The 12,454-nt window shown below is 36.1% G+C and overlaps 1 protein-coding gene across 1 annotated transcript in view; it reads right to left on the bottom strand.

Moving 5' to 3' along the window:
- The window catches only part of LOC132551869 (cilia- and flagella-associated protein 44-like), a 30,887-nt gene that overhangs the window by 6,715 nt on the left and 11,718 nt on the right, over positions 1-12,454 (bottom strand). Inside the window, exons 9-24 of the mRNA XM_060216012.1 lie at positions 11,919-12,080; positions 10,656-10,803; positions 9,710-9,804; positions 9,155-9,355; positions 8,819-8,929; positions 7,703-7,861; positions 7,103-7,226; positions 6,785-6,891; positions 5,717-5,865; positions 4,729-5,005; positions 3,990-4,039; positions 3,287-3,449; positions 2,737-2,867; positions 2,020-2,210; positions 1,727-1,890; positions 530-718 (exon numbers count right to left, since the gene is read on the bottom strand). Coding sequence (XP_060071995.1) covers positions 530-718; positions 1,727-1,890; positions 2,020-2,210; positions 2,737-2,867; positions 3,287-3,449; positions 3,990-4,039; positions 4,729-5,005; positions 5,717-5,865; positions 6,785-6,891; positions 7,103-7,226; positions 7,703-7,861; positions 8,819-8,929; positions 9,155-9,355; positions 9,710-9,804; positions 10,656-10,803; positions 11,919-12,080 — 2,421 coding nt within the window. The remainder of the gene's footprint in view (positions 1-529; positions 719-1,726; positions 1,891-2,019; positions 2,211-2,736; positions 2,868-3,286; positions 3,450-3,989; positions 4,040-4,728; positions 5,006-5,716; positions 5,866-6,784; positions 6,892-7,102; positions 7,227-7,702; positions 7,862-8,818; positions 8,930-9,154; positions 9,356-9,709; positions 9,805-10,655; positions 10,804-11,918; positions 12,081-12,454) is intronic.

The following is a 12,454-nucleotide window of genomic DNA, read 5'->3' as shown; positions in this document are numbered from 1 at the left end:
CAACAATTGCGAAACAAGTTATGTCAACTTATACTAATCACTCTTGTTGGCCCGGATGTAAGCGCGTGAGGGATCTTATTGTGGGAGGAAACCGGAGTACTCGGGGAAAACCCACGTGGTCGGGCAAGTGACCCCTTACCTTTTCATGTCCGTTCCGGGAGTTGAACCCCAGTTGGCTAGGTGAAAGGCGAGTTCATTACCAATGCGCCACCCGACCACCCAATTTTTTTTTATAAAACTCTTGTTACACTAGTAGACGTTTACAGTAAACTGTATCTCAATATTAGAGAATTGTACAATCTTGACAAAGTATCCAAATCATTAAGTCATTACACCGCAGACTGTCAACAATAGATTTTAAATCTGTAAAGTACTTACACAAATGTTGCTTTTCTTTTAATTCAGAATAATTTAATGGAGTCATGCTATCTTCTAATATATAATCTTTCATGAGATTTTTTTTTTTTTCAGATTCATTAGACAGAATTTTTTTGATAGAAATAGTAATTATGAAAGAGGAGTGACTCACAATGTCCTTCAGAACAAGGAGACGGCCCCGTGCTTTCTCTACGTTCATCCTAAGATGGTCAGGGACAACATAGTCCTGAGCAGTTTTCAGCTTGTAGTCACCCATATTATCTTTGGCCTCCTTAATGGCTGCAACATCTGCGGGATCCTCGTAATCATCGTCAGGCTTGGTGTTGTACAGGTCAGACCACTATAGATATAATTATATAACATCATTTTACACTACAAATAGCTGTATCCCTGTCAGGCTTGGTGTTGTACAGGTCAGACCACTATAGATATAATTATATAACATCATTTTACACTACAAATAGCTGTAGGATCCCTGTAATCATCATCAGGCTTGGTGTTGTACAGGTCAGACCACTATAGATATAATTATATAACATCATTTTACTATAGATAGATATAATTATATAACATCATTTTACACTACAAATAGTAGGATCCCTGTAATCATCGTCAGGCTAAGGTCAGACCACTATAGATATAATTATATAACATCATTTTACACTACAAATAGCTGTAGGATCCCTGTAATCATCGTCAGGCTTGGTGTTGTACAGGTCAGACCACTATAGATATAATTATATAACATCATTTTACACTACAAATAGCTGTAACATCATTTTACACTACAAATAGCTGTAGGATCCCTGTAATCATCGTCAGGCTTGGTGTTGTACAGGTCAGACCACTATAGATATAATTATATAACATCATTTTACACTACAAATAGCTGTAGGATCCCTGTAATCATCGTCAGGCTTGGTGTTGTACAGGTCAGACCACTATAGATATAATTATATAACATCATTTTACACTACAAATAGCTGTAGGATCCCTGTAATCATCGTCAGGCTTGGTGTTGTACAGGTCAGACCACTATAGATATAATTATATAACATCATTTTACACTACAAATAGCTGTAGGATCCCTGTAATCATCATCAGACTTGGTGTTGTACATTATATAACACTGTAAATGTCTGCAGGATCCTCATAGTTGTGTTTACAACTGACCTTGACCTACGCGTTTGTTACATTGACAACTGACCTTGACCTATGGTTTAGTGACAGTTACAACTGACCCTTGACCTTCTGTAAGTTATATCTAGTTATATTGACAGCTGACCTTGACCTACTGTATGTATATTTAGAAACAATCCTGACGTTTTTCTGTTTCATTAAAACCTACCTGTGCTTTCCTGGCAGCTCGTTTCTTCTTTTTCTCCTCCACTTTCTGAAGAGCTTTAGATATGCGTTCACCCATGCTTCCTTTCAAGGTCGTTGTAACCTTAAGGCCTGATTGATCATCTCTCTTCTCTCCATCACCGCCGAGTTCTGTGTGACGTGTCTGACCTGTAGACAAATCAAACATCATTGATTGGCCCCTAGAAACACATACTTGATGAAGTTTAATAATTCAAATTCCTGGTACGTTACCTTTAAGTGAACATTAAATCTGTCAGGACTCTGATTGGTTCATACCTGTCATGAGGTCACGGGTGGGATCTCGAGTGAGGTCATCCCTCATCATGGTCTGTGTCCTACGTCGTTCAAACTCGGCCTTCAGTGTGTAAAAGTCATCAGACAGTTTGGCAGCACGGAAACTTGCTATTTCATGTGGTGTGTTAAATGCTCTTACCACTATACGCTCACACTCCACAACATCCTTAAACCTACAAAACATTATACACAAGTCTTCAAATATTTCATGGTGGTCAACATTACAAAACAGTAATAAAAACTTCTATAGAGAAAATGAGATTTCATACACTATTTCTATATATGTATATATTTTTTAATTAAATTTTAATTAAAACTCGATATTTTCTCTTAGGTACTGTAGATATTTCTGCATCAGTATTTAAGAATGTCAATTTCAATTAAAGCTTAAGTTCATTCTTGGGTATTCTTATTTTCCTTAAACCAAGTCATCATTGAATGGGAAAAGTTTTGATGGGTGATGAGAAGTAAACTTTAGATAGACCAGTGTCCCACTAATTATGTCTCATGTCTGTCCCTGTATGCCATCAAATCACTCTACCTTACAAAGATTTTGCATTGTAAAATATACTTAAAAAGAAAAAAAAAGAAAAATCGAAAGGTAAAGATATATATGTACACTGTACAGTCAGTAAGTGTGAAATGATGTCGTGTATTGACACGACTTTAAGAATAAGAATATTTCCCTCCTTTTCTCACCTCTTGCGAATTTTTTCTAAAGCTATTCGATGTTTCTCTGATTCCCAGGCATTCTCCTTTCTTACAACCTGGATCCTCTCTGCCTTCTGTCTCTGGAGTTCCAATTTTATTTCTCTATCCATCTCAAATTCCTGAAATGGAAAAATATATTTGATATAATATTGCAATAATAGACATTTTTGTTGAGTTTTTGTTTAATTTTTATGTTCAACCAGATATTAACTTCTCTGTCCCGACAGAACAAAATTATTCAAGTATTTTAGGCCCCCTTAAAACAGAGGCCCAAGTTCTATCACAATTGTAGAAAAGTCTCAGTCAAAAGCAAGACACATTTGATCTCGTGTCGCCACGATTCACTGGTCCATTAGTCAACAGTCAACCCTCTTTGTACCATATGTCCATCTCAAAAATTTTGATTTAGAGACAAAGTTACATTGTCTTTTTTTTCTGATCTTCAAAAGTGAGAATATGACAAGGCTGAAATTTGATACTTCTGACACATGCCAAGAGAGTGTGTTATACATTATATATCTTTATTGTTAGTACATACATCCTTCCTAAGCTGTAGATGTTGAGGTAGGTTCTCGTTCTGCTCTAACAGAGTCTTGAACTGTCGTCGGAGGTGAGCAATTCTCTGTTTAACATCACGCTTCTTCTCCTCTGCTTGTTTCATCATCTTATCATGCTCCGCCTTCTGTTTAGCATCCTCAATACTGAAGTAACACAACTCAGTTCTTAATAACATTTTACAGATTCATTTACTGTAAAATTATCTTTTTTGCTGGGCTCAAAATTCACGTTTTTCAAAAAAAAAAATCATTATTTCGTCACTATTTTTTTGGTCATGAAACAAAACAGTGCTGAAAATTATGTTAATGTTTTACTGCTTGTAAGAATTTTATGGATACAAGAAGTCATTGATTATGATCACCAACAAAATCAATGAACATGAAACTCACAAAAATTTGTGATTTTGCAGCATTGTACTTTTTGTGAAGGAATTACCAACATTTAATCTTTGAGTCATTGTCAGGATGTGAGCTTATTGAATGATCATGAAATAGCCGGACAGAAAAACAATAGATATGTTACCTGGACAGTTACACGTCCACAAGTGGCGAAATTTGTAATAAAAAATCTGATGTTGTTTAAGACATTATCAGATTTAATGTATCTATAATTGATAAATTTTACCAGAATAATTTTCTGTGTAAAGAATTATATGACAGCCATTAAGATCTATAAAACTCTACCTGTAGGCGTTCGGGTCATCAATATCATCGATAATCTCATCGCCACGTTTCTAAATAATAAATAAGACGAAAATTTGAAAAAACAATTTCCTAAATTTCACAAAGCTTGTCATATAACTTGGATAAACTAAGATAACACTTCTATTTGTTCATTATCAATGATTATTTAATTGAATTTATAAAGTCATTACAACATTAAATATAGCTTTCTAAGTATCAGAACTTCAACAGAAAGTGGAACTATGGGACAGCCGAAAGTGGAACTATGGGACAGCAGATAGTGGAACTATGGGACAGCAGAAAGAGGAACTATGGGACAGCAGATAGTGGAACTATCGGACAGCAGAAAGTGGAACTATGGGATAGCAGAAAGAGGAACTATGGGATAGCAGAAAGTGGAACTATGGGATAGCAGAAAGTGGAACTATGGGATAGCAGAAAGTGGAACTATGGGATAGCAGAAAGAGGAACTATGGGATAGCAGAAAGTGGAACTATGGGATAGCAGAAAGTGGAACTATGGGATAGCAGAAAGTGGAACTTGAGATTTTAAAATATCAAACCAATTTGAAATTCTTCACTTAAATTACATGAAAATACACTTTAATGTTTTAGCATGGACAGTATTTCCTATCACTAGTCAACAATATAGACCCTAATTTTTTGCTGTTATAAAGATAAAAAAAAATGTTCCTAGGAAACAGGTGTGAAACAGAACCATCTTACAGCAGAACAGTTACCTTGGCAGAGGGGAGCTTGGCTTTATTTTCCTCTGTTTTCTGATCAATTTCTTCTTGTCCCATGTATTTGTAGAGGAAGAAGTTACTATCTCCACCCACAGACAACAGCATGGTGCTATCGTAGCTGCTCTTCAGCCCTGTAATATGTCCGTAGTTGTTGTCGTGCATGGTCAATGTCCAGTATGGCCCCATTGTTGTTATATCGTATGGTGTCTCCAGGTTATAGATCCTGACAGCACCATCACTCATACCCATTAACACCTGGCGTCCATTAGAACTGAAACAAAGGAAATTAAGAAATTGAACCAAAGTAATTCAAATTAATTTCTAGTTTTGTTCTTTTTTCTGTCCACATTTTCTCATTGTTTGAACCAAATTCTTGTAATTTCAAACTGTAAGAAAAATAATGGTATTATACCAATCCAAATTTGCCGTAATTTACTACAAATATTCTCATAATTTACCACAAATAATCTCGTAATTTACCAAGGGAAGGGGGCTTAATTGAAAGAAACCCTCCTGTTCCTTGAAAACATATAAAACAGTGCAGGGAGTTTATTTGTGATAAAACACTGTACACTAAATAATGTAATGAAATACTCATCAGTCATTCAAATTAAAATATCTACCCACAAAAAAAATACCCACACCTCAGAGTATTGATAGAAACTCTCTCATGTTTTCATATAACCATTGTAAAATATTAATCTTCTTTATAAAATACATTGTAAATACACAATCATCTTATAACTCATTAAATAAAACTATTTTGGTGGTATTGTAGGTGTTGTTGTATGACATGTGGCAAAATAGAAAGTATTTATGTCAGAAAAAAAAATGGATATAAAGAACTTTGACCTTTATGTTTGAGAAAATGTGTCAATAAGTTAATTATAGTAACAAGATAATTCAATTTCAATGTGAGACAGTGACATTTTTACCTCAAAAATTTTCAATTTGGACTTGGTAAATGGTTAACCTCCCGTACCTGAACTTGATGATGTTAATAGGTACGTCCTGGGAATCTACCACTGGAATAGACTGTACGGGCTGGTCCACTAATTCAGCAGGCAGACCGGACTTCTCCTCAGGACTTAAAAACTTACACTTATACAGGTAACCAGCATCAAAATCACCCTGTAAATAATACACAAGACAATCAGCTGCAGGAAACCTCAACCATTAATTACATAAAATATAAAATCACTATAAGAAACATAGCTCAAGCATGTGATGGACCTTCCACATGTTTATTATGGTAGCTACCAGCTACAACAAGGAGGCAGCTGCCACCTCACAACGGCTCTAGACGATCATGGGATGATAAACCTAGCTACCAGCTACAACAAGGAGGCAGCTGCCACCTCACAACGGCTCTAGACGATCATGGGATGATAAACCTAGCTACCAGCTACAACAAGGAGGCAGCTGCCACCTCACAACGGCTCTAGACGATCATGGGATGATAAACCTAGCTACCAGCTACAACAAGGAGGCAGCTGCCACCTCACAATGGCTCTAGACGATCATGGGATGATAAACCTAGCTACCAGCTACAACAATGAGGCAGCTGTCACCTCACAACGGCTCTAGACGATCATGGGATGATAAACCTAGCTACCAGCTACAACAAGGAGGCAGCTGCCACCTCACAACGGCTCTAGACGATCATGGGATGATAAACCTAGCTACCAGCTACAACAAGGCGGCAGCTGCCACCTCACAACGGCTCTAGACGATCATGGGATGATAAACCTAGCTACCAGCTACAACAATGAGGCAGCTGCCACCTCACAATGGCTCTAGACGATCATGGGATGATAAACCTAGCTACCAGCTACAACAAGGAGGCAGCTGCCACCTCACAACGGCTCTAGACGATCATGGGATGATAAACCTAGCTACCAGCTACAACAAGGAGGCAGCCGCCACCTCACAACGGCTCTAAACGATCATGGGATGATAAACCCAAAAAACAAACTGCAGTCAAGTGGATTTGTCAGGATTTTTGGAGTCAGGGTTCCACAGATCAAGATGTCACTGAAAAGTATCATACCATGGAGAGCCAGAAGTTTCCATCCTCTGTGTAGAATCCCTCCAGGATAGGGCTTGGTTCTGATGGGATGTATGGTGTCCAGTCTTCTTCCGGTTCCTTTTCTTCCTCTAAAAAATAAAAAAAATTATGAATTTTTACATCCTTTTATTCCTACAAATAATTTTGAATATAGATACTATATATTTGTCTCAACAGTATTTTGTGTTTTTGTTTCTCGATTTCTTTAATTTTTCTTTTTTCTTTATTTCATAAAAAAAAATCAGAAAAAATCATGGACAATATACTAGACTAAATGTTTAAAATTGACCCCGTACAGACCTTCTTCATCTCCTTGCTCAGATTCAGTTTCCAATCCTCTCTCTATCCTTTTTCTTCTTTCTTCAGCTTCCTTTTTCTTTCTTTCTTCTTCCTCCTTTCTCTTTCGTTCCATCTCTTCTTCATGCTGTGATGAAATGAACAATTCAATATTGATAAATAAATTGGATGATTTCTTGTTTTCTAAATTTTAATCATCATGACAGAAAAATTAATTTCTGATCATATCCTGATTTCAATGGACAAAGTCGAAAACAAATTAAATATGAATGAAAGCAATTCATGATGTAATCATTTCTCTTTTAATTTTAATTTTTAATTAATACTGTAATCAAAATTATTTAAAAAATAATTAAGAAAGTTAAATACAGCAATTATGAAATCATGAAATATCTTTCTTTTCAGGCACAAAGCATGTTTTGGTAAGTCTATATATTGTAGTATGTTACCATCATTTGGTCAGATATGGTATTACATCCTAGTAAGAATAGAAAACAAAACAGATGTACGGACCTCAGATCTCAGTTGAGTAAGATTCTAACAATGCAGCAATATTACAAAACAGAACACTGAATAAAGCTTCACTTTAAATCAACAACTTACTCGGAGTGTGGACTTGACACTCTTGAAATGGAACTCGCGAGTTTGAAGCCCCGTTATTTTAAAGGTGTGCGATGTGTCAAAGTTGGCACCATCTGGACTCTCGATCTCAACAACAGTACCCTTGTCACAGAACACGAGAAGCTTCTCCTTACTCACCTCCTGTGACACAGAAAGCAGAATCAAAGATAAATCAGACTTTCCCCAATACCTACAACATGGTCAAAATTTAGTAAGAATTCATAAAAGTTACAAAAATCTATTTTAAGTTTACTGGAATATCAAGGAAAAAGATTTCTAAAACACAAAAACATGACTCATGAGAACTGGAACACCATCAAAATAGTTTTGGAAATCTAAAGACAACAATTGTAACTCTTATGAATGTACCTTAGTTTTCTTGGTCTAAGACTTTACCATAGTTTTCTTGGTCTAAGACTTTACCTGAGTTTTCTTGGTCTAAGACTTTACCTTAGTTTTCTTGGTCTAAGACTTTACCTTAGTTTTCTTGGTCTCAGACTTTACCTTAGTTTTCTTGGTCTAAGACTTTACCATAGTTTTCTTGGTCTAAGACTTTACCTGAGTTTTCTTGGTCTAAGACTTTACCTTAGTTTTCTTGGTCTAAGACTTTACCTTAGTTTTCTTGGTCTAAGACTTTACCTTAGTTTTCTTGGTCTCAGACTTTACCTTAGTTTTCTTGGTCTAAGACTTTACCATAGTTTTCTTGGTCTAAGACTTTACCATAGTTTTCTTGGTCTAAGACTTTACCTTAGTTTTCTTGGTCTAAGACTTTACCTTAGTTTTCTTGGTCTAAGACTTTACCTTAGTTTTCTTGGTCTCAGACTTTACCTGAGTTTTCTTGGTCTAAGACTTTACCTTAGTTTTCTTGGTCTAAGACTTTACCTTAGTTTTCTTGGTCTAAGACTTTACCTTAGTTTTCTTGGTCTCAGACTTTACCTGAGTTTTCTTGGTCTAAGACTTTACCTTAGTTTTCTTGGTCTAAGACTTTACCTGAGTTTTCTTGGTCTAAGACTTTACCTTAGTTTTCTTGGTCTAAGACTTTACCTTAGTTTTCTTGGTCTAAGACTTTACCTTAGTTGTCTTGGTCTAAGACTTTACCTTAGTTTCTGGTGACCACTGGACTTTTTTAACTGCAGATGGCATAACAACAAAACCAATGGGGTTGTATGTTGTTCCTACCGTCAGGAAGAAAAGTGTACCATCTTCACCCTGGAAAAAATTGTTATTTACAATAACATCCAGACAAAAGTAAACAAAATAATGATATCATTATGGTTACAGCTTACAGGTTACATAAAATACATGTAACTTAATCATTCAAAAGAGACATTTTCATATTGTTTTTGATATACAATATATCACTGGTTTTGCCTGTTAAATCAGCCCCTCATTCCATGTATTGATATACATATAAAGTTATATTAATTATTTTACCCCTGTGGCGAGGATGTCTCCTGCCTTGTTAATAGCCATGGAGTTGACGACAGAGGAGTGAGGTTTGAACGCCTGCTGTAGGATCATATCACAGTCATTCTTATGTTTCTTTGTAGAATCATCTGTCAGCTGGCTGATATTGAAAACTCTGACCACGCCATCCATAAATCCAGCCAGCACTGTAGCTCCTTTAGGATCAACCTACAACAAACCAGTGTCCACTTGTTACCTTCAATTGACTGATCATTGTTGTAAAAAAACAAAGCAAACACCGATACCTTTCCATCAAATCAACTTGCAATTACATTTGTATTTATCAAATTCTTTTTTTATCAAAATACTACCACCTGGGTTATACTATAATGCTAGTACTACTTTATACATCAGAATATGGTGCACAAACAAAGTTCTATTTTTCAGTTTTTGACATCTTCTGTTTCATGTTAAATACAGGAGACGTAAGCACATTGGCTTCATTTTCCTTCTACTTAAGTCTATACATTAACATTTAACTGTTACATCACACAACCATTCATGACTAAGGTTAAAACTCACCACTTGTGGGGCCCAGAGTAGAGAGGACCCTCCAGAGGAGAATTTCATCTCACAAAGTTGTTTCTGTTGTAGGTAGTCAAACACCCTAACTGTACCTGTAATCATAATAAATAGGTATAGGAGATATATAGGAGACACGTGACGACGAACAAAGTGATCCCAAAGTGTCCGCCAGCTCTGCAGGCGACACAATAAATAGGTGTAAAAGATATTTCACAACATTTTCTTCAGGTTTTTAATGTCAACAGAATGGGTTCTTATAATACAACCAGTAAAAGATAAGAGTGTGACATTTTGATGACTACACGGTCACCTGCATCGGACAAATGACTGTGGAGTGTAAAAGTACTCAAGGACGTAGTATAAAGATGGTAAGGAATCATCCAAGTCTTTTGGTTGTACTATAATACTGTTGTACACTAAGATTGAAAATATTGTGATGAGATGGTAAACAGTGAGATACATATATATATGTGAGAGTGATAAACCTTTACACAAACTTATTAATACAACTGTCCAACCAGGTGCCCTGCAAAAGTATCTGCTGTTTTTTCTGCAGCCCTGAAATAGACATATCTGGGCTTATTATATAGCAGACACAAGCCTAATACTACCGGACTTCAATCACATGTCCCTTATACCATTGAAAAGTCAACTACAACTTTCATTCTGTTCAATAAGATTAGAAATTTCTGTGACATTTTCAATGACAAGACACTAAGGAGGTTTTGTCTTTAGGCAAGACACTTGACCCTTATTGCTGTGGCTGCCTTGTGACGACCTCTTGTATGTTGTTCGGTGCAGTAGTCACCAGTTAACACAAGAAAACCTCATCTCAAAGTGACTGTGGCTGTTTATGAGGTTAGAAACCAACAATCTAACAAAACAAACATAATCTGATCTGAAATTTCGTCTGTCCTGTTTTCTTATTTAGGTATTGACTTACGGTCTTCGCCTGTGGTGGCGACAACGTGACTGACAGGAGATGTATCACATCCAAGAATGGCTCCGGCGTGGTAGGTAAACATCTTCTCCGGGGCCAATGAGGTGTGAGAGAAGGACAGGTCAAGTTTCCAGATACCTCCATTAGCATCCTATATGGAATTTATGGAATTTACAGTTGATGTTAATGAAAAAAATTTGCATGAAATATCATACTGTGCAGTAGTATTTCAGAACATTTTCTTTAGGTTAGTAATATCAATAGAATAGAACATTCTTATAACACAACCAGTAGAAGATTTGAGTTTAACATTTCAATGACTACACAGTCACCTTATAGTTCTTATAACACAACTAGTAGAATATTAGAGTGTGATGTTTCGACCACTACATGGTCACATTCATCTTATAACACAACCAGTAGAAGATTAGAGTGTGATGTTTCGATGACTACACAGTCACATTCATCTTATAACACAACCAGTAGAAGATTAGAGTGTGACCTTTTGATGACTACAGTCACCTTCATCTTATAACACAATCAGTAGAAGATTAGAGTGTGACATTTTGATGACTACAGTCACCTTCATCTTATAACACAACCAGTAGAAGATTAGAGTGTGATGTTTCGATGACTACACAGTCACATTCATCTTATAACACAACCAGTAGAAGATTAGAGTGTGACCTTTTGATGACTACAGTCACCTTCATCTTATAACACAACCAGTAGAAGATTAGAGTGTGACCTTTTGATGACTACAGTCACCTTCATCTTATAACACAACCAGTAGAAGATTAGAGTGTGATGTTTCGATGACTACACAGTCACATTCATCTTATAACACAACCAGTAGAAGATTAGAGTGTGACGTTTTGATGACTACACAGTCACATTCAACTTATAACACAACCAGTAGAAGATTAGAGTGTGACGTTTTGATGACTACACGGTCACATTCATCTTATAACACAACCAGTAGAAGATTAGAGTGTGACGTTTTGATGACTACACAGTCACATTCATAAAAAATATAAACAGTGTAGAGCATACTAGCAAGGATGTATGCACAAACGCAGTAAACAAAACGTCACAATTAAATCTTTTACAGGCTGTTTTATAACAACTTTTATTCTATGAAGCAGTAGTGTTTACACTTCCAACACTTTTTAGTCATTTGATACTGACTTCATGATCCTTTGGAAATGTATTTGTAAATCTTTCCAAATTGAAACAATAAATGAAGCTGAAAGTTCATGTACACACCTGGGCAAACCAGAAGGTCAGCTCTGTCTCCGCATCAAATGATTTACAAATAGATTGTAATCTGACTCCATCACCGACTCTGAGTTCATTCATTGGTTCCATCTCAAACATTCCAGTATCATCCGTGGTATCAGCGGTATCTACGCTCTCAAAGTCCCACACCTAGAGACACAACATCATACAATGATGATATAAAGAGACATGACATCATACATACATGATATAAAGAGGCACAACATCATACATGGATAATATAAAGAGGCACATGACATCATACATGGATGATATAAAGAGACATGAAATCATACATGGATGATATAAAGAGACATGACATCATACAATGATGATATAAAGAGACATGACATCATACATGGATGGTATAAAGAGACATGACATCATACAATGATGATATAAAGAGACATGACATCATACATGGATGGTATAAAGAGACATGACATCATACAATGATGATATAAAGAGACATGACATCATACATGGATGATATAAAGAGACATGACATCATACAATGATGATAC

This window comes from Ylistrum balloti, unplaced genomic scaffold, assembly GCF_031769215.1.
Source record: "Ylistrum balloti isolate Yb309-2 unplaced genomic scaffold, AGI_CSIRO_Ybal_v1 Utg370222, whole genome shotgun sequence".
Classification (NCBI taxonomy): domain Eukaryota; kingdom Metazoa; phylum Mollusca; class Bivalvia; order Pectinida; family Pectinidae; genus Ylistrum; species Ylistrum balloti.
The sequence above is the reverse complement of the archived record's forward strand: the minus strand, read 5'-3'. Positions and strand labels throughout refer to the sequence as shown.